Source organism: Nyctereutes procyonoides, unplaced genomic scaffold (assembly GCF_905146905.1).
Source record: "Nyctereutes procyonoides isolate TBG_1078 unplaced genomic scaffold, NYPRO_anot_genome, whole genome shotgun sequence".
NCBI classification, from domain to species: Eukaryota; Metazoa; Chordata; class Mammalia; order Carnivora; family Canidae; genus Nyctereutes; species Nyctereutes procyonoides.
In genome coordinates, this window is record NW_026575044.1 from 15,624,764 (window position 1) to 15,646,546 (window position 21,783).

General features: G+C 54.7%; 1 protein-coding gene across 1 annotated transcript; it reads left to right on the forward strand.

Moving 5' to 3' along the window:
• Nucleotides 1-741: 741 nt before the first annotated feature.
• Nucleotides 742-8,551, forward strand: UBE2Q1 (ubiquitin conjugating enzyme E2 Q1). Its single transcript, XM_055324428.1, has 13 exons — nucleotides 742-1,216; nucleotides 3,304-3,408; nucleotides 3,702-3,806; nucleotides 4,436-4,486; nucleotides 5,851-5,991; nucleotides 6,142-6,226; nucleotides 6,456-6,516; nucleotides 6,658-6,748; nucleotides 6,866-6,924; nucleotides 7,010-7,058; nucleotides 7,213-7,308; nucleotides 7,525-7,591; nucleotides 8,065-8,551. Exons 1-13 carry the CDS (start codon nucleotides 890-892, stop codon nucleotides 8,094-8,096), a joined length of 1,269 nt encoding a protein of 422 aa, XP_055180403.1. The 5' UTR covers nucleotides 742-889; the 3' UTR covers nucleotides 8,097-8,551.
• Nucleotides 8,552-21,783: the final 13,232 nt, after the last annotated feature.

The following is a 21,783-nucleotide window of genomic DNA, read 5'->3' on the forward strand; positions in this document are numbered from 1 at the left end:
TTGTGGGGGGGGGGGGGAAGTCGGGGTCCCTAGGGATGGCGGACACCCCGGCTCGGCCCCGTACCCCCGCGACCAAAGCCCCCACGGCCCCAGCCTCGTCCTCTGCCACGGGGACCAAAAGGGCCGACCACACCTCGGTCGGGGGACCTGGGCACCGCGCGGTGACCTCTTGGTGTCCTGTGCACCGCCCGGCCCACGCCACGGCTCAGACGAGGAAACTGAGGCTCAGAAGAGCGATGGTTACCCCAAGGTCACCGGGGAGGCCCGGCGGGCAGGAGGGGAGGAGACGAGCCCGCAAGCCCCCTAGCCGCTCCCCAGGCTCTCGCCGCCCCCCGCCCCGCACGGGCGCCGGGGTTCGGGGCCTCCTGTCAGCACGCCACAGGCTCGCCGCCGCGTGGGCCGGAGAAGACGCGCCCGGGCAGGAAGCCGGTCCCGCGCAGGAGGCCCCTGGGAGCACACGGCGCCGGGGCACGTGACGGGGAAACGCCGGCGGGAGGACGCACGCGCACGCTCACGCGCACGGCCTGCGTCAGCACGCGCCGAAGCGCGGAAAGCGCCGGGCCCAAAGCCCCCGGGTCACGTGTGGAGGGCGGCAGGCGAGCACCAGGGGGCGGGCGAGAGAGAGCGGTCACGTGAGGGAGGCCGGCGCCGCGCGGTCACGTGAGGGGCGGGGCGGGCCGCCGGAGCGGAGGGGGAGGGGCGCGCGGCTTCCGGCGGCTGGGGGCCGGCGAGCGGGGGGGCCCCGTCCCGGAGGCGGCGGCGGCGCCATCTTGGCGAAGGGGGGATCAGGAAGTGCGGACCGCGGCGGCGGCGGCGGCGGCGGCGGCGGAGCCCGAGCGGAGGCCGGAGGCTCCCGGCCCGCCGGCCCCGGAGCGGAGCGGAGCGGAGGATGCAGCAGCCGCAGCCGCAGGGGCAGCAGCAGCCGGGGCCGGGGCAGCAGCTGGGGGGCCAGGGGGCGGCGCCGGGGGCCGGGGGCGGCCCGGGGGGGGGCCCGGGGCCGGGGCCCTGCCTGAGGCGGGAGCTGAAGCTGCTCGAGTCCATCTTCCACCGCGGCCACGAGCGCTTCCGCATTGCCAGCGCTTGCCTGGACGAGCTGAGCTGCGAGTTCCTGCTGGCCGGGGCCGGAGGGGCCGGGGCGGGGGCCGCGCCCGGACCGCATCTGCCCCCGCGGGGGCCGGTGCCTGGGGATCCCGTCCGCATCCACTGCAACATCACGGTGAGGACCCCTGTCGGGGACCCGGGGCCACCCCGCACGACCCCGCGTCCCCCGGACCCGGAGGCCCGGTCTCCCTCCCGGGTTCGGCTCCATCCCCGCGGGGCCACTGGCTTTTGCGGCGGGAGCCTGAGCCGTGCGCCCGGAGTCTGCCAGGGACCCGGGGCGGCGAGGGGCGCCCCGACATATGGCGGCCGCACCGGTCTCTTTCGCTAACCCACATCCACACCCCGAAGGTCTTGAGCGGGCCCTGGCCACTTTACCTGCCGTCCGCGGAAGACCCTTTCTGCCCCTGCTGTCATCGCGGGGCTCGGGGCCTCTGCCCCGGCTCCGCTGCAGGGACCTCCCGGCTTGAACCCTGCACGATTCACTGATGCTCCCTGTTCTCCCGTACCTTTGACTGAGGACGTTGCCACCTGTGGGATCCCTGCCCGGGCGCCTTTCCCGAAGCCCCCCTTTGCTCCCTGAATTTTACCAAGTGTTGGTTTCGCAGATCGTGGAGTTTTCTTTTTTTTCCTCTTCTTTGGTTCCCTTTCCATTCCCGTGTAACCTCTAACTCTCCTCCTTTTGCCCCAGCTGGTAGCAGATCTGCCACTCCCCTCCTGTGCCTTGGGTGGGTGCTTTTCTTGGCCACGATGGTGATGTGGGAGCACCATCTACTTGGTTCTGAGCAGTAACTGTCCCTTTTCTCCCCGGTGAACATCTCTCCATGCAAGAGCTTGCTGAACAAGGAGACACCCAGCGTGTTCCCTACCTATGCACTTTCTGACATCTTGGGGAGGGGGTCAGTGGCTGATAACTACCTGCTATGATAGCATCCCCCCTGCCAGGGGCATTAGCTGGGGAACCTGGGACAGCACCTGACCCAGGCGGGGGTCTGGGGAGAGACTAATGCTGGATGGTGTGGGACCCAGGGCCTGAGTGCAGTTTACACAGTTCTTGTGTTCTCTCCCTTTTTCTCCATCAAACCAGGTCAGGGTGTACGGCAAGCCTCAGTCTGGATTGGACGGTGCCCCACCAAAACGCGTGTCACATTTCTTTCTTTCTCCAGTTTTTTTCCCACTAAAAAGTTGAGATTGGTGGACTGGGTGTGGTTAGCGAGGTGAAGATTTGAGCATCTTTTTTGTTAGGGTTTTCTAGCATTGATGGTTAGTGCCCTGAGAAAGTTAAGACATTGGGTAGAAGTGGGTAGGTTTCCTTGACCTGGGTAGAACTCTCAGGAGCTGATTCTGTTTCTGTATTAAACTTCCAGCTCCTGGAGGGTGGGTTTGTCCCCTTCTTGCTGCCCATCTGGTGGCCAGAGTCTGTTTGTGGTCTTTGTGCCGGGAAAGAAGTCAGACTCTGTGGCCCCTGCAAAGGGGCCTGACCTGGGCCCCTGGGTTTGGGCAGAGGGGGAGTCTGGTCAGGCTGCATTTGGCACCGTGGCTCAGGAATGCTGGGAATGCTAGCAGCGTAGGCTTCTCCCAGCCTGCCATGTGGAGCCCTGCAGCCTACGCTGGGCGGAGAGGGTGGCAGGCTCCAAGGGAGCAATATGGAAAACTGGTCTTCCAGGGCGTGTGCTGTGGGTAACCCACGTGGGGAGAGTCTTCCTGCTAACCTCTTACATTGAGGTTCTGGGGACAAAATCCTGTTTGTGTCTGTTCTTCCACAGCTAATGTGGAAGTGATCTGCAATCTTTGCTTTTGTTCACTTCAGTGCGATTGTGGTGAGGGGATCCCTTCCTGAGCAGACAGTGGGATCTGAAGAGCCGAAGGGCCAGGGGGCTGTGTGCTGGGAGTGGGCAAAGCTGCACTGGCCATGGGCTGGAGGGGCGGCCTCCCTCACCATTGGTGGTCTGCCACCACTGTCTCTGACGCTTTCTCTTGGGAAGAGAAAAAAATGTTCAGACTGTTTGGAAAGGGCCCTCTCAGGAATGAGTTCTCCTGGCGTGGGGTTCGTTGGGAAGCTGTTCGGTTAGATACTGACTTGCTGAGCTGGGCTTCTGTTGGGGAGAGAAGGGGCAAAGAAAATAGAAACATTGGGCAAGAGAAGGCAAAATGGAGCCTTTCCCAGGGTCGTGCGTTTTGACCCTTCTCCTGCTTTTTTCTCAGGAGTCCTACCCTGCGGTGCCCCCAATCTGGTCAGTGGAGTCCGATGATCCAAACTTGGCTGCTGTCTTGGAGAGGCTGGTGGATATAAAGAAAGGGAATACTCTGGTGAGGGGCCAGGGTGTCGGGTGGGGGACACCCTTTCTTTCCCCATGTCACGGAGACTCCCTGGAAAGGGTACATCTGGGGGCAGACTGCTGGGCGGGGGGTTCTCTGAAGCCGGAGGGGGAGCCTAGCGCCAGACCGCCAGACCGGGATGGTCCAGTAAATGCCCCCTGCAGCCACATGGCCTGTAAGGCTCAGAGAACTAGCCAGCACATGTGGGTTCAGGGGCTCGTCCGCACACCCATCCAGGTGGGGGGCACGGGGTGTTTGACGTCACTGTGATCCTCTACCCCCAGCTATTGCAGCATCTGAAGAGGATCATTTCCGACCTGTGTAAACTCTACAACCTGCCGCAGCACCCAGATGTGGAGATGCTAGACCAGCCCCTGCCGGCGGAGCAGGTAAGCAGCAGAGGGGCCTGGGCACCATGGTGTGGGGCTGCCCCATGACAGCACTCAGCGAATACCTGTTCATCTGGATACACCTGCAGTCATTTCTCTCCACTTCTGGCCACTGCAAATATGTACCCATGTCGTGGCGCTGTCTCCAGATGGGCATGTAGCCAAATAGAGTACCTTCTATTAAGACGCACGAGTGGGCAGGGTTTCCCCTTTTGGGAGGATGGGGAACATTTTATTGTTAACAGTAGCAGTGGGTGGCCATTGGGGACCCAGGCTCCTCGTTGAGAACTGACAACGTGGCGTCAGTCTAGAGGCACCTGTGTAGAAGAGGGGTTCTTGGGAGAATCAGCCCAGGTGGTAGGAGGTGGATAACGCAGCCACTGTGCATCTCTTGATCTTTAGCTCGTGGTGGGAAGAGAAGGACGGGCTGGGCTGCCCGTGGAGTCACTCCCTGGGCAGTGGCTTCCACTCCCACCTAGCCTGGGAGAGGCTGGGCACTTGAGGGCAGTCACAGCACCCCCAGACCCAGGGCCCCGGGGCAGAGGTTGGAAGCTGCGTGCTGAGAAGCCACTGGGGCTCTGATCTCTGCCTCCCCCCTTCCCTCTTCCCCCCCCCCCCCCCCGTCACAGTGCACACAGGAGGATGTGTCGTCAGAAGATGAAGATGAGGAGATGCCCGAGGTAGGGTGGACCCCACTGTAGTGACCTGGTGAGACATGAGCTTTGAGTCACAGTGTCAGCCACAGTTACTCGAGGAACCATCCCTGCCAAGGGAGAGTTTCAGCATTGGCGGGTGACTTTTTCTGTCAGCACCACTGAGTGCTCCCTGTATGTAGCCCTGCGGTCTAGACCGGGCAGAGAAATAATTAAGGCCAGATTTATTGACTTGGAAGAGCAGCCAGGGCGTAGGAGACAGACACCCCTACCTGTGTCTTTATTGCTCCAGGAATCTTGGAGTCCTGCATCCCGAGTTTAATGGGGGGCTTTACCCGATCTCCCTAAGCTGTGCTTTTCCTGTAAGATAGGATTTGTGACGACAACGTGTGGTTGTCGGGAAGGCAAAGCCAGGTGTTAAGCGCAGAATGCGCCGCACAGTGGGTGATAAGTGCTGAATCTTCGTGATCTGGTCTCTGTAAACAGATGCTTTCGCAGAATGTCACATAACGGTCAAGAACTTGGGCCATGTGGAATGGGATTCACATTGTAGCTCTGTTGAGGGTGGTGTCACTGTGGGCGTGGTGGTAACGCTTACTGACCTCAGCCGCCTCGTCAGGGTGGTGGAACGAACAGCCAGATAGTGGTGTGGTGATTGTAAGAAGTGGATGAGCCAGAGTGCAGCACCTAGTACAGCACCTGGCACGTGACGGGTATCCCGAGGATGTCCTGAGCTGGCGTGACAACCAGGGCGTTAGTATTAACCGCATGCTGCTATGGCCTTGGGTTCGCTGCTTTTGTGAAGCAGGCGGCCTGTGCACCTCCCCACATGGAGTGAACCAACTGCTGACCTACCTGCAGCAGGGTGAACAAGGGGCTCATTCCTTCCTGACTTCTGCCACCTCCCTTGTTCCACTGTCTGCAGCGGGGGCCTCTGTGCTCTTGATCCAGGCCCTATCCTGACAGGGCGGGCAGGACACTTCCGACCCCGAGTCTTCAGAACTCAGGCACTGTAGTGACCTGGTGAGACGTGAGCTTTGAGTCACAGTGTCAGCCACAGTTACTCGAACCATCCCTTCCAAGGGAGAGTTTCAGGGGTGGCTGGAGTGGAGTTCTAGGGAACAAGATGGCTGAGTCCTGCTTGCCTTCCCTGGGTCCGTGGGTAGTTCTGCTGCCTGAGACTGATGGGGAGGAGATTGCCCTCGTCCTTAGATTACAGACAGAACGGGGTTGGGACTCGCTGCAGGAATGGAGAGGCACCATGTTCACCAGCCCGCTGCATGCACTGTTGCTGTGCCTGTGGCTCTAGGCCAGATGGGACGGCCTGTGGCTCCCTGCACAACCTCTGCTGGTTCTCTCCTCTCCTGTCCTGCCCCGTGCCCCTGCCCCAGGACACGGAAGACCTAGATCACTATGAAATGAAAGAGGAGGAGCCAGCTGAGGGCAAGAAATCTGAAGATGACGGCATTGGAAAGGAAAATCTGGCTATACTAGAGAAGATTAAGAAGAATCAGAGGCAAGATTACTTAAACGTAGGTGCCTTCCCAGGAAAACTGGGCCCGGGGGCTGGTGGGTGCGGCTGCGGGTGGTGGGTCCTGGGACATCCAACTGGGAAACAGGCCTCCCTGGGGGCAGGGAGGCTGTGGTGTGTCTGAGCCTAGCCTGGTACCTCTCCCATGCAGGGTGCGGTGTCTGGCTCGGTGCAGGCCACTGACCGGCTGATGAAGGAGCTCAGGGATATATACCGGTCACAGAGTTTCAAAGGTGGTGAGTGTGGGTTGCACTGGGGCCTCGAGAAGTCCTGGGACACGTGAATGTGCGTGCACCCTTCAGGCCAGGAATGTAGTGCCCCAGCAGTGGGTTTAGGTTGGGTTTGTCTGTCCGTGTGGCCTGGACTTGGAGTCTTTGCCTCTGTTCTGTCAGCCTGGGGGGTGGGCTCATAGGCCGCTTGTACCCTGGACCTTCCCGACGGCTCATGTTGTCTTCCTTTCTCCAGGAAACTATGCAGTCGAACTTGTGAATGACAGCCTGTATGATTGGAATGTCAAACTCCTCAAGTGAGTGTTGACTGGGTAGTAAGTGGGGAACAGCGTGTGTGGACGGACTTGTGCCCCTGTGGCCAGCCTGGGGGAGCTGGAGCTGTCTCTGGGCTCCTGGGCTGGGACCTGGGCTCTGAGCTCACCCTTCTGGCTTCACAGAGTCGACCAAGACAGCGCTTTGCACAACGATCTCCAGATCCTTAAAGAGAAGGAAGGAGCTGACTTCATCCTACTTAATTTTTCTTTCAAAGTAAGATTTCTCTTTGTGGCTGCTCCCTGGTCAGCCAGGTGACTTCCTTGCCTGGTGGAGGGCCGTCCTGGGGATGGACTTGGGCCCTTCTGACATCACCTTTGTCTTCCTTCACAGGATAACTTCCCCTTTGACCCACCGTTTGTCAGGGTTGTGTCTCCAGTCCTCTCCGGAGGGTGAGTGGCTCAGCAGGGGCGGAAGGTGAGGAAGGTGTGGAGTTTGGCCACATATATAGCTGCCTCACTGACCTTTCTTCTGCAGGTATGTTCTGGGCGGAGGTGCCATCTGCATGGAACTTCTCACCAAGCAGGTGAGCCTGTGGTCCCTCCTGGCTGGCCTGGGCAGGGCAGGGCTGACATCAGCATATGTATACACCCCTGCAGCCTGGGTGGTGGGCATAACTGTGGGCAGGAACATGCACAAGAAAAGCTAACCCTTCTTTCCTCCATCCCTCCCTGTTCCAGGGCTGGAGCAGCGCCTATTCCATAGAGTCTGTGATCATGCAGATCAGCGCCACGCTGGTGAAGGGGAAGGCACGAGTGCAGTTTGGAGCCAACAAAGTAAGGAGCCAGGCCCTGAGGCTGCTCGCGTCGAAGCCCAAGAGGGTGAGGCCTCTGGCGCCTCTGCCGAGCGGGCCTGGGGGGCAGGGCTGTGGGCAGAAGGTACCACAGGTCAGCAGGGCACTGTGCCGGGGCACCAGGTCTCTGGCTGGCAGCTGTGGAGGGTGGGGCAGGAGGGCCGCCGCCCGCCGTGTTCACGGTCGCCTCCTGCTGCAGTCCCAGTACAGCCTGACGAGAGCACAGCAGTCCTACAAGTCCCTGGTGCAGATCCACGAGAAGAACGGTGAGCTGCAACCAGGCCCCGAGGACGGCACTTCCCACCACAGAGCAAGAATCCCTTCTCTTGGTTTCTGAGCCGTTATTACCCCCCTGTCTCTGTCCCCCAGAGAAGGGCTGGAGGTGGTGGCTCCCTTCTCAGAAAAGCACTGCCTGCCTGTTGTATTGGGTTGGGCGGTGGGAGGTGGCGTCCTCAGTGCTGCCCTGTTCCCGACTACCCTTTGAGACAAAAGCTCACATCACTATATCCTTTCATGTCAGGCAGCTCATGTGTGTCCCCCCACCCACCCCCATAGTCCTGGCCTCCAATGGGCAGCTTCCCAGCCCCCATACAGCTGCTCCGCCCCCCCCCCCCCACTGGGAAGCCCTTGCCATTGCTGGGATCTTTTCACCCCTGACCTTGGAGGTACCCTCCATGACTGGGCTGAGAGGGTGGGCATGGGCTTGCACCCCGTGACGGTCTCTTGGCTTTCCCTGCAGGCTGGTACACACCTCCCAAGGAAGATGGCTAACCCTGGAGAGCTGTCCCTCCCTCTTCCCCAGGCGCCACTGGACCAATTACCTTTGAATGCTGTATTCGGATCTCACGCTGCCTCTGTGGTTCCCTCCCTCATTTTTCCTGGACGTGATAGCTCTGCCTATTGCAGGACAATGATGGCTATTTTAAACGCTAAGGAAAAACAAAAACACAGACCTGTTTCAAGTACTCAAGACTGACTTACAGACCAACCAACCACCTGGCTGGAACCCCTGCTAGCAGGCATTCTTATAAAAAGAAACTTTCGAGCCTCCTTATATTGCTGGAAACTCAGCTGTGCTCCAGACTAGAGCCTCCTTACCTATGCTATGGATTTTTAATTTATTTTCTCTTATTTCATGTACACTGCTTTTTTTGGTTACAGTGTATGATGGATGTGTATGAAAAAAATGTATCTTTGGGAAAACAATTACAGTTTGTTAATTTGAAGATGCTGGTCTTGACTCATCTTTCCTTTTCTTCCCACCTCCTGCCCCCCCATCCCCACCCCCACCCCCACGCTGCCTGGGTGGTGGGGGAGGGGCAGGGCCTCGAGGCTGGGACTTCGCAGTGAAGCTCACCTGGCTGGCCCCCAGGTTTCTCACGAAGGCCCCCGGAGCAACCTGCACCTGTCCCCTCGGGATGCAGGGCCTGGCCCACTAAACCACAACAGAGCAGGCTGGAATGATGCCCTTGATTCTTAGGATGACTTTTCTTAGTCACAGATGTTTTCAAATTTCTAAGAAAGTGAGGATGAAGGCTTGAGAGCCGCTTCAGAGAATTGCTTCTGAATGAATGGAGGGGGTGGGGGATGTGGTGCCCCCTGCTCCCCTCCCTCAGAAGGCTGGCTTCCAGCTGGCCCCAAGCACTCGGGCCTCTGCACTGGGCTTGTGCACGAAGCTGGGCAGAGCTCTGAAGCAAGTTGGTGGCTTAGAGAAATGGGCTCTCTGAAGCTGTTCGCCTGAGGTGGGTCCCGCTGGAGTGGTCAGCCTCCAGGGGCTTGTTCTGTGCACCCGGGTCCTCACCCCGGCTCTGGGAACTGCTGGTCAGGGGAGAGTGGGGTGAGGAGGCTGTGCGGTGTCGCATGGACCTGCCTCCTGGCCAGCAAGCTTGCCTTGGGGCTGAGGTGGCCCTTGGGACCCATCTGCCTGCACACTGGGTGGTGGGCAAGGCTGGCGAAGGCTAGTGTAGGGGAACTCAGACTCAGGACTGCTGGCTGCGCACCTGCAGGGCACCAGCACTCTGTCCTGCTGTATTGAAGACCCTGGCCATTTGGCCCCTTTTCTGTTAGGGATGCTGAGTCTCCAGCTCAGCCCTGTGCTGCTCTAGCTCTGCCCACACCCACCTGATACGGGTGCTAATCCATGAAGAGGTTGATATAAAGAGGGGCCCCGAGGGGAAACACTCCGTAGAGCTGAAATCTGGGTCTCCAGGCCTCTGTGGCTTTCCTCTGAACTTACCACCAGCCCTGGCTGGAATGTAGACTGTGTTTTTAGTAATGTGTACTGTGAGCTGTCCTCTGTATAATGTATTTTGTAATGTATTTTTCTCATCTACCAAAGGATGAAACAAATAAAATTATTTAAATAGTTTGGCTCTAATAAAATTATTTTTTCAAGATATATTTAAGTAATCACACCCAACATGGGGCTCGAACTCATGGCCTCGATATCAAGAGTCACAGTCTCCTTCAAACTGAAGGGACAGTGGGGCCCATGCCCACGGGCACGAAGGGAAGCGCCAGCCCCTGTGAGTTGACCACACCTGAAGAGAAGCCTCCACTTGTCCCGTCAAATTTGACCCTAATGATGGAAGGCTGCTGTGAGCAGAGTGAGCCGAGGCTGTAACAACAAATCAATGCTCTCCCTGCACTCGGAGGCAGAGGAAAGAGGAAACCAGCTCCTCTGGTCACCCCCCTACTCCTCAAAGTGGGGCTCGCAGGGGGCCACATGAACGCGTGCAGGTACGAGCACAGTGGGTGCAGAAGCCGGGCTGGGGGTGGGGGGTGGCAGGCAGGGATGGACAAGCGAGCTCTGGAGGCATGCCATGCTTTGTGCACCAAGGTGATGGGTGTTATTTCAATGCTCGCTGATTCTGGTCTGGAATGCCAGAAAAACACATTTTTCTGGTCTGAAAAACGCCAGGAAGGTCCCCCCCCCCTTCTCCAGAGTCCCTTAGGGCAGCATGTCATGTTCTCCGGGGCACATAGGAGGATCCCCTCCCTGCCACAGGCTTCAACCTCGCGGAGGTGTCTGCACGGTAGACAAGCTCAGGCAGCTCTCTCCTGAGTGGTGAACTGGGGGCCAGGCCAAACGGGGTTTGCAGCACTCGGGGGCACCAATGGCCTCTTCACTCCCAAGGCCTCTTCACCATCCTTGCAATGGGCCAGAGAGGGGGCAGGCTGATGAGTCGTGTGACTGGGAGTCTGGGAGGGGGGGAGGACCGCCCCCATCATTCCTCTATAACCTCAGCTTGCTTCCCTAGGGGATGCCAGGTCAGGGTGCAGCTTCCGGCCCCAACAGGGGACAGGCGGGCAGGGAGCTGGGTATTCAAAGCACGAGGGATTCTCCATTTGAGGATGTGCTGGACATGCCAGTATGGACTTGGCATGTCCGCACAGCACCGTGGAGGACTGAATGGCAGGAAGAGGGTCGGGTGACATGAGATCAGACCCCAGGCCGGGGAGGGGAAAGCAGGTGCACAGCCGAGGCAGGAGGGAGGGTGAAGGGAGAGTGTGCCCAGCAGCCTTAACCCTGCGGCTGAAGCTCCTCGGGGATCTGGGTTCACTGCGTCTTGCGGGGAAGTTCCGGGGACACAAAGCTGTTTTTCCTCAGCTGCACACGCAGAGCATTGGCTGGAGGGGTGGAGGGTGAGGAGCAGACCTGCCTTTGCCCAACCCAGGCTCCTCCACTGGGGGGGGCACAAGCCCCCTTCCCCAAGGCCTTGCCTGTGTGGGACCAGGGCCACTTGAATGCACAGAACTGGCCATAGAGTGGACCTCAGGTTTGGCCCATTCCCAGCTGTGCAGTTTTGTTTTTACAAAATGTGAGGAAGTCCCTGTCACTTTTCTGAGCCTTGTCTCCTCCATGAAGGGGGAAGCCATCGGCCTGACGTCTCAGGGGCACCCCAGTGTCCACACAAGATCTGAGCACCCTGGATCTGAGGGAGTGCTCTGTCCCCTCTGCCCTTCTGGGAGCTGCTGTTGGGCATGGAGCACCTCTACACCCACCCCCTCCGACACCTCAGCCATGAGCGCCTGCCTGGAGCTCCTGTGCCCTGGCCGGGAGCTGGCTACTTCCCAGACCAGGCAGTAGGAGCCCCCCTCTGCTGTCATGACCCAGGATAACCTCCAGGGTGCCCCTCCCCAATGGGCCCTAGCCCTTGTCGCTGCACTTCGGGCTGTGCCTTTCCTTGTGACTTCCTGTGCTTGTGCCCCCGGTGTCCCCCATGCCCATGAGCACTGTCCCCTGCATGGTTACCTGAGCCCAACTTGACAAAAGGCTAGGAGCAGGCCTCTCCCTCTCAAAGATGTGCAAACAGGGCCGACAGGTGTCAGGATCTAACAAACAGCAGGTCAGGAGACCCCATGCCCGGTGCTAACCCAAATCACTGCATCTCAAATCACAGTTTTCTTCCACTCCAGAATCCTTTCCCAGTGAAATCAAGCCAAATTCAGTGGATGTAAGAAGAGAGCAAAGCAGCTCTGGCAGGAGTGGGGGGACGCCGGCCCTCCCCCTCCGCACCCCAGAACCCCAGCCTTGGGCAGTCCCAGAGGCCCTCCCTAGCGAGAGGGGGAAGCTGCTATGCTAGGGGCAGCTCCAAAATCGGGGGTGGGAGGTGGGGAGGACCTAAGAAGACAGGAAGAGGCACCCAGAGGCCTGGGCTGCCCTCTGCTGCCCCCTGCTGCCCCCTGCTGCCCTCGGCTGTCCTCTGTTGCCCCCTGCTGCCCCCTGCTGCCACACTACTGTCCTCCTGCCGGCCCTAGGCTGTCCTGCTGAAGCCTGTCCAGTCTCAGAAGGGTGGAGAACAGCTCACTTCTCCAGCATGAATGGATAGCTGAGTCACAGGGGATTTGTCACTGTCCATGCTGGGCAAAGACTGCACCGGGAGGGGGCCCACCAGCCAAAACCGATGACCATGATCTCAGCCCAGGCATCCACCCTGCCCAGCACCCAGCACCCGGCCAAGGAAGGGAGGTGGGAAAGGACAGTGTCCTACCAGAGGTAGGTCACAGCCGTCCTCAGTAAGAGGGTGGAAACCATGTGAGCAGCAGGATCTTGAGAGGGATTCGGCGACAGAGAACCCAGGTTCGGAAGGAGGGAGAAGGAAGTACGGCTCCGTCCAAGGGCCGCAAACCCCACCCCCATCCCACCCTAGCCCTGCCTGCAGGCACCTGCTACGGCAGCCTGTAACCCCCAGGTGGCACTCTGCTGGCCTCAGGCGGTGGCAGGCAGGCAGGTACGGCTGTGGCTCCACCTGGGCCGGTGAGGGGCGGCACCTGCACGTCCTGCGCAGCATCTGCAGGCTGCACAGAGGTAATGTGCCCCACGTCTGTCCCTGAAGATGCCTGTGAGTTTGCACCGCGGGTCTGCTCCCTGGAACTGAAGCCGAGGCAGGAGGATGGGCCTGAAACCATGCTTGCCCCAGAAAGGCTGTGCCTGAGAAGAGGGTCTGAGGGACCATATTGGTCACCAGAGGCCCCTCCTCGCCATTGGCGGGGCTGAGGGTGGCCAGCCAGCTGGGGTCTCAGAAGCATTCCCTCAAGAGCAGCACTAGGAAGGGGCCTCTGGGGGAGGAGCAGGGGAGGCGGATGAATGTGGGGTGGGCAGGAGGGCCAGACCCCACTACTGCACAGACAGGGCCTACAGCAAGAAAGTGCTGGAGGCACAGGGCCAGGAGGGTGGGCAGGGCCACAGAGTGCGGGTTGCTGGGGGACTGTGAGCTGTGAGCTGGTGTGCACTCTCCGGGCCGGACACATTTCCCACCGCTCATCACTGCCCCTGGGTTTAAGCACACACTCCACACCACACAAAAAGGGAAACAGACTGTATAAGTCGCCGTGGGCCACAGTGGCGCAGCCTGGGGCGGATGGGACCATTCTTGATACACCTCATCCCAGCCCAGTACATCCTGGCCCCACCTGCCAGGGACAGAAGGATGTCCTCAATGGCCTTCGCCCTGGTGATCTCACTGCACCTCTGCATTCCTCATTTCCGTGGGAACCACATAGAAGGCTGTCCTCCACAGGTCAGTCTCAGGGGGTCACCAGGAGCTACAGGGGTGATGTATATACATGCTGGAGACAGATGCCCGAGCCCTGGGGGTGCCCAGGCCATCACTGCAGTACCACAGCCTGCACATGCACACTTCCCCCAGCCCTGCCCTTGGAGAAAGTGGTGATTCTCAGCCTGCAGGCCCACATCTGGGTGCACAGGCGGTGCTGGGTGGGTTTTCTGTGATGGAGAAAGCATCCCAGAGGAACAGACTCCTCCAACACTGAGGGCACCAACCAGGAGTGTGCTCAGGGAGGGGCAGCAGGAGTTGCAAAGACAGGTCCTGGGAACAGAGGGAGGAGCACCTCAGGATCTCCCAGTGGCTTGCCAAGTCCTCGAGCAGAAGCCTTCTCCAAAACCTAAAAAAAGAAAAGGTATCACTCAGGAACGGCATTATTTATTTCATTGATTTCTACGTGGAATTGCTCCAAGTAGGTTTGGAGTCAAAGAGCACCGACAGCCCCTGTGCTGACCCAGGATTTAGGAGACAATAGGGGCTCCCACCCACTTCCCCTTTTCCTGTGAGGATCCTGAGCCTACCCAAGAAAGGGCGCCCAGTAACAGGGAGGTGGGGAGGGCAGCTCTGGGGGGCTCCACCAGCCCTCCTCAGAGGGAGGAAGGGGGAGCTGTTTATGCTGGAAGCCGGCCTGGTTGAGAGAGAGAGACCTGGTGCCCTCAACAGCCCCCGCGCCCTGCCCGCTTCTCCGCTGCTCTGGATGGAAAACCCCAGCCCTGGTTAACCCATGTACCTGCCCACCAACCGCTGCCAACACGACCACCCCACCATAAACCCCTAGATACTTTCCTTCTCTCCAAACAGACACCACACCCCTGCTCCTGCCCCCTGGAACCCACCCCCAGCCTCAGTCCCCACGTACAGGTGTCTCTCTGGGACCGCACTCGCAGGTGGACGTGCCACACTGCCCAGGCCGCTCTGGGAGACACACACACTCAGCGCATCTGCCCGGAGCAGCTTCCTCCATCTGAGTTAACAGCATCACAACCTACCTCCTGGCTTGGGCCACAGTCATCTGTCTGCCTGGATCTCTACACCAAAGTCCCCGGCGAGCCAAGTCAGCAATTCCTCGAAAACACACGGAGCTCATAAACTTCCCTCTTCCCACACCCACCAGCCCAATACCAGCCAGCGTCGTCCCCCAGCAGGGCCAGAGCAACAGCATCCGGAGACTTCCCTGCTGCCACAGCAGACCCCCACAGTGCCACCCCCGCACACAACACCATCTCTTATGAACAAAGCTCAGATCCCGTCATTTCTCTGATTAAAACCTTCCAACAACTTTCATTGTATTTACAAAACCCAACCTCTCCACTTGGACTCACCAAGCCCACCATGATCTAATCCTCCTTCCCAGAGACCCCTCTGCGCCCACCCACCCCTGCACCTGCCGTGTCACACACTGGGGCTCTCTTTGTCTGGAATGTGCTAGAATTTTTGGAATGTTCTTCCCCTGGTCTTCACAGGGCTGGCTCTGACCTATCATCCAGACCTCAGCAGAGATGCCACTTCTTACAAAGAGGCCGCCCTAAGAGTCATCTGAAGAAGTGACTGCCCCCCCTCCATTACACCGCCTTATCTTAACTCTGTCTGGTACTTACTATCTGGCATTTTATTTATTTATTGGTTTACTGTATGTCTCTTCCCATGGGAATACAAGCACCTTGAAAATCCAAGTCCTATTTGTCTTCTGACAACTACCTTGATTACAGAGGTAGCCCCACGGTCTTGCACGCTGTCTGGTGTTAGACTCTCCATTGGCATAGAAAAAGGAGGGGTGAGAAATGACCTGGGGCAAATTCTTCATTCTCTGAGCCGGGTTTCCTCTTCTACCGCACAAATCACACCTGAGCAGATGTGCAGATTGAGTGGGCTGGCGTCTGCTCAGGACAGGGTGTGATATTGGCCCCCAATAACTGCAGGTCGGGTCCTGGAGTCAATCCCAGTCCCAGGGCTGATGGGCTCCTTAGCGTCATAGTCACCTGTGCCAGCGGGAGACTCAGCCACTACCCCAGCTGCTATCATGACTTGGGTTCTCCCAGCAAAGCAGCCGGAATGCGGTTTGTGGAGCAAGCCCTCCATGCACAGTAAGCACTGCTGCTGACCAGCAAGACCCACAGCAAACCTCTGTGCTGACCCACGCTGCCCTCCAGCCAGGCAGGTGAGGTGCCCCTTTACTCGGAATCTCCAAATACCTACCCAAGAACCAATTAGCAGCAGTGATTTCAAGCTAAAAATTATCAATACAGAAACATTTAACCATTTTTGGTCTAATTATTATTCCCTAATGACTTAAGAGATAAATATAATAATCCCATTTTGGCAGTTTGTGAAATGAAGTTTCAGAAGAAAATCTGCATAATTATCCAGCCAGCACAGCAGGTGCATCGCCCCAAACGAGCCTCAAAGCTCAGGATGTTATTATTAAAAATATATATATATTATTAAAAATATATATATATATTATTAAAAAAAGAAAAAAGCTCAGGGTGTATTCCTTACAGAAGCTTCCAAGACCAGGACACCACCTCACCAGCTGCCATACAAGCCAATTTCAATTCAGTTCTACTGTTGCTACAAGCACAGCAACCCACCGACAGCCAGGTCAGTCCCATTACTTTGGGCATTTCCACCAGCTGGTCAAGTGTTCTGGAAGCAGCCTGCTGCTGAGTCTGAGCTGTGGGAAAGAAGACACAGGACACAAAGGTCAGTGGCCAGAAGGCCCTGGGGTGGAGGGGAGTCCATTGGGTTCCAACACGCCCCAGGGAGAAATTGTCCCGCCAGCCGGTGCAGGAGTGCAGCTTCCTGGGACACTCAGAAAGGTGCTAGCAGCCTCCAAGTCCCTACACTTCCACGCACTGGGCCACTGCTGGCCACTCCAGACAGTCACCTCTTGAGACCCCTGTTTGTATTTGGGGAACTGTCCCAAGGCCACCTGAAGGGCACGTCCTAGTGGAAATGTAATATTTATAGCAGTGACCTTCAGCCTCTCTCCCTGTCACCCAGCAATGCACCTGGCACATCTGCTGTGTGCAGACGCGGTGACAGATGCACCACACAGGCCCTGCTAGTCTTCAGGGGACCCATATTGAATCCCTCCACAAATTTTGTCAAACATGTGTGGTCCAGACACTGGGGCCACAAGTCGCACGTTTTAGCAGGTGCAGCAGACATTTTGTGTACGAAGAGGTATGACGTCGATGACCACAGTACAATGAGGAAACACGGGCAATGAGAGAGGGCTAAGGGTACCCTGAGGGCAAGGGGTAACCACTGAACACAGGCCTGAAGAGGGGCAAGAGCCTCAGGGCCAGGGCAGCAGGTGCAGGGGCCTTCGGACGCACACCAGTGCTGGGCCACCTGACATGGGCCTTCCTGCTTCTGCTCAGCCCCGACTCCATTCCTTAGGGTCACCTTGGGTCCGGGTGAATGGGTGGGGGATCCGTGGTGGCACATCCACAGAGCAGAATGCTGCCAGAATTGCCGATGTGGAACTATGCGGATGGACCTCAGGAACATTCCACAGAATGGGAGAAGCCAGACGCGCCAATCCCAGTGCACGAGACCTCGGAAGAAATGGACCTCACCTAGAGGGACAGGGAGCGTCAGGGCGGGGGCGGCGGACCGGCTGTGGACAGGAGAGCCTTCTGCACGGCTGACACGGTCCGCACAGGGTGTGGCAGGGCTGCGTCCCTCCGTCACAATACACCGAACTCTACACCTAAAACGGGTTCATTATATTCCATGAAAACAATACTTCAGTTAATTTATTTATGTATTTTATGTATTTACTGCTTCAACTGGGTTGATTTTTCACATGTATTTGTTAGACCTGCCAAACCTTTCAGTGTTCCCATTTCCATGTAACTACAAAAAAGTCAATTGTTGTTGAATCATTATATGTTATGAAAATAAAAGCTTTAGGGCAGCCCCAGTGGCTTAGAAGTTTAGCACTGCCGTCAGCCCCGGGTATGATCCTGGAGACCTGGGATCGAGTCCCACATCAGGCTCCCTGCATGGAGCCTGCTTCTCCCTCTGCCTGTGTCTCTGCCTCTCTCTCTGTGTGTGTGTCTCTCATGAATAAATAAATAAATTTTTAAAATCCTTAAAAAAAAGTTTTAATATTTGTAAAGTTGTGTTTATGATTATTTGTATTCTTATACAACCTTCTCCGGAATTGACTGCTACTTTTTTCTTCCTCCATTCACTTGGGTTTCCTTAAATCACTAGCTAAGGTTTGCCACCCCCAATGACTCACAGCACCTCCTCATTCCGTTCACCTTTCTTCATGCAGACATCACCTGGCATCTCACACAGCCCTGCTCCAGCCAGGACTGGCTGCTGCATGAGTGCCCTGTCCCTTCCCCAGTAGCAGGGAGGTCACTGGTCCCTCTCCTATTCCCAGATCCTCTCGCTTTTGGGCTTATGGGTTCATTTTATTGGAGCACATTCCTCCATAGCTTTTTGAGAACAAGTACGTGGGTCATGCATTTTTTGAAACCCAACTTTTCTGAACAAGTCCTAATTTTACCTTTATTCTAATTTAAAAATAGATTTGGATTTGGACATTATGTTGTACAAAAATCAATGATGTTCCCCATATCCATTAATGTAGATTCTCTCTCTGAAGCTGAAGTCAATATCTAAAATAATTCCATACTTGTCTCACTGTAGGTTTTAATTTTCCCATTTACTATCTTGGGTACTTGCCAGTTACTTTCAATCCGAAAACTCATATCCTTCCCTTCTAGGAGATTTTGTTCTATGACACTTGGCACTTCCTCCCCTGTGTTGACCTGCACTCTTGCTGAATGCATGTTGTACCACCGAAGCTGATTCTTTGACTTTACATTTTCTCCTCTCTGCAGCAATTCTACTACAAAATATTTCAATTGATACATCCTCTCTCCAAAAAGCAATAATAAAACTTGACAAAATTGTCAAAAACAACCATCTCAGGATTCTGGGGGTTGACCAGAAGCATACAGCAAATTGAGAGCCCTTGGTGGGACAAGTGTTAGGTCTGTGTTTCGGCTGGGAGCTTCTCCCACACTCACTCCTGGCCCCTTCAGCAGACGGCTCCACCAGAGAGGCAAAGCCCTGAAAACCAGCAGCATTGGAAGTGGCTGCCTGCTGGAGCAGATAGCAGAGAAGCCCCGATGTGGTCAGAACTAGTCTGTCCCTCAGAGGCGTGCAGATGGGAGGATGAGCACTGCATCTCTCATGCCTCCCGGTCTACAAAATGCCTATTCCCAGCTCTTACCCAACTTCTTTTTGGGTTGTTTCCTTTTCTCATCGATTTTCAGTTTGGGTTTTTTTTTTTAAGACTTTATTTCTTTTTTTTTTAAGATTTTATTTATTTATTCATGAGAGACAGAGAGAGAGAGAGAGGCAGAGACACAGGCAGAAGGAAAAGCAGGGTCCCTGTAGTGAGCCCGATGCAGGACTTGATCCCAGGACCCCGGGATCATGACCTGAGCCAAAGATAGACACTCAACCACTGAGCTACCCACGTGGCCCGATTTTCAGGAGTTTTTATTTTGCTTTTCTTTTTGCTTCTTCTTTTTTTGTTTTAAAGACTTTATGTATTTATTCATGAGAGACACAGAAAGAGAAAGGCAGAGACACAGGCAGAGGGAGAAGCAGGCTCCATGCAGGGAGCCTGATGTGGGACTCGACCTTGGGACCCCAAGATCATGCCCTGGGCCAAAGGCAGGTGCTAAACCGCTGAGCCACCTAGGGATCTCCTCTTTTTGCTTCTTTTTAAAAAGCATTCTGGATATTAATCCAGGGACCAAAAAATGTTTTGGTAAAGGGTGAGAGAATGAATACTTGAGGTTTTGCAAGCATATAGTGTCTGCTGCAGTGACTCAACTCTGCTACCGTGCAGTACTGGAGACAGTGTCTAAATGGGTGAGGCTGTTTTCCAATAAAACTTTATTTGTAGACATTGAAATTGGAATTTCATATAATTTTCATGTGTCATAAAAATATTCTTTTAAAAATTTCCCCCAACCATTAAAAAACATAAAAAACAATCTTAGAACTTCTACTCTGGGAAGATGGCGTAAATGGATCTTTTCCTATTCCTTCTGCTAAAAACCTAGGTATTAAATATAAAACAAACATAAGACAACCATGACCTTAGAACCAAGGGACAACATGGTAATGAATTCCCTGGGTTTTCTTCTTGCCTCCCATATCTAGACTTAGAATCAAAGAACCCACAAGTACCAACAGGCACAGATGAAAAAAGCCCCAACAAAAGCCTGCTCTTTCCAGCCAAAGGACTAGAAATGGGGCAGCTACATATGATAGAAAACTTCTTTATTTTATTAAAATATTTATTTATTTATTTGGTGAGGATAGAGAGAGAGGGAGAGTCCAGCTACACTCTGCACTGAGGGTGGAACCCAACATGGGGCTCAATCCCATGACCCTGAGATCATAACCTGAGCCAAAACCAAGAGTCAGATATTCAACCAACTGTACCACCCAGGCACCTCCAGAAAACTTCTAATCAATAACTATTCTACCCTAGCTAAACACACACACAATAGCCCCAGGTCTATGCACCCCAGCAAAGATGAGCAGGGAGCCTAGACTTCCACTCTCAGGAAGCTGTGATGAGTCACTCCAAAACTCACACTCCAGTTATGTTGCAGAAGGCCAATTGGCAGCCAGGAATTTTATCCTGGTAGCCAGCAATGAAACCAGTCCCCACCACTGCTGCTGCCTGTGGACTCAGTGAAGGGCACCTGGGAAGCTTAGACTTCCACACCCATCCAGCAGCAATAAGCGCCTATACAGGTGGTGCCAAAGGAGCACTGTTGGAGAGTCAGGACTTGCCCGAGTGGTGACAAAACCACCTACACCTGGGTATCGATGAAGACCACGTGGAGAACCAGAACTCCCACTCTCCAACAGCAACAAGGGGCCCTCACAAGGATAGCCTGCACCTCTACCCTTATCTGGCAATATCAAGGTGGCACCTTGCTTCCCCTGCTGGAGCAGTGCCAGAGAAAGCCACATAAAATAGAAGATTTGCATAAAAGCTAGAGTCTCATAACAAAATAAGAAAATGTCCAGGTTTCAATCAAAATTCACCTGTTATACCAAGAACCAGGGAAGTCTCAAACTGAATAAGAAAAGACAATATCTGCCAACACCAAGATGACACAGTTGTTAGAATTACCTGACATTCTATTATTTTATTTTATTTTTATTTTATTTTTATTTTATTTTATTTTATTTTATTTTATTTTATTTTATTTTAGAGAGGGAGATGGGGGGGATGAGAGGCAGAAAGAGAGAGGGAGGGAGGGAATCTTAAGCAGGTTCCATGCCCAGCACAGAGCCCAACACAGAGCTTGATCTCACCACTCTGAGATCATGACCTGAGCTGAAATCAAGTCAGACACTTAACCAGCTTGAGCCACCCATGCACCCTCTTAAAAACATTTTAAAGCAGCCATGATTAAATATTCAACAATTACAAGTACTCTTAAAACAAATGAAAAAAAAAAACCCTCAGGAAAGAAAAATAAAGTGTCGGGGGGGGGGGAATGTATTAAAAATGGGGAAATTAGAATGAAAAATAGAATAATTGAAATTTCTAATAAGGGATCCCTGGGTGGAGCAGCAGTTTGGCGCCTGCCTTTGGCCCAGGGCACGATCCTGGAGACCCGGGATCGAATCCCACGTGGGGCTCCCGGTGCATGGAGCCTGCTTCCCCCTCTGCCTATGTCTCTGCCTCTCTCTCTGTGTGTGTGACTATCATAAATAAATAAAAATTTAAAAATGCATATTAAAAAAAAGAAATTTCTAATAAATAAATAAATAATAAAAAATTAAAAAAAAAGAAATTTCTAAAAAGTAGATAAACCCAACAACAGAATGAGGGACAGGAAACAACCAGTGACTAGAAGAGAGAACACCAGAAATTATATAATCTGAACAGAAGATTTAAAAAACCTATGCATTCAGAAAGCTGTGTGAACCCAGAGTAGCATAAATTTAAAGAAATCCATGCCAAGACACATCACCATTAAACTTCTGAAAACCAAAGACCAAGAAAAAACCTTCAAAGTGCACAGAGAAAAATGACACTGTATATAAGAAAAACAATTTGAATGACAGTGGATTTCTCATCAGAAACCATGGTGGTCAGAAGAAAATGGTACACTATTTCTTAAGTTCTAAAAGAAAAGATCCATAAATGTAGTGAAAATATCTTTCAGGAATGAAGGGGAAATTAAGACATTCTCAAATGAAGGAAAACTAAGGATTTGTCACCAGCAGACCCACCCTAAAGAAAAAGGCCAAAGGAAGTTCTCTAAACAAAGAGGAAATGATAAAAGAAGGAACCTTGAAACATCAGGAAATAAGAAAGA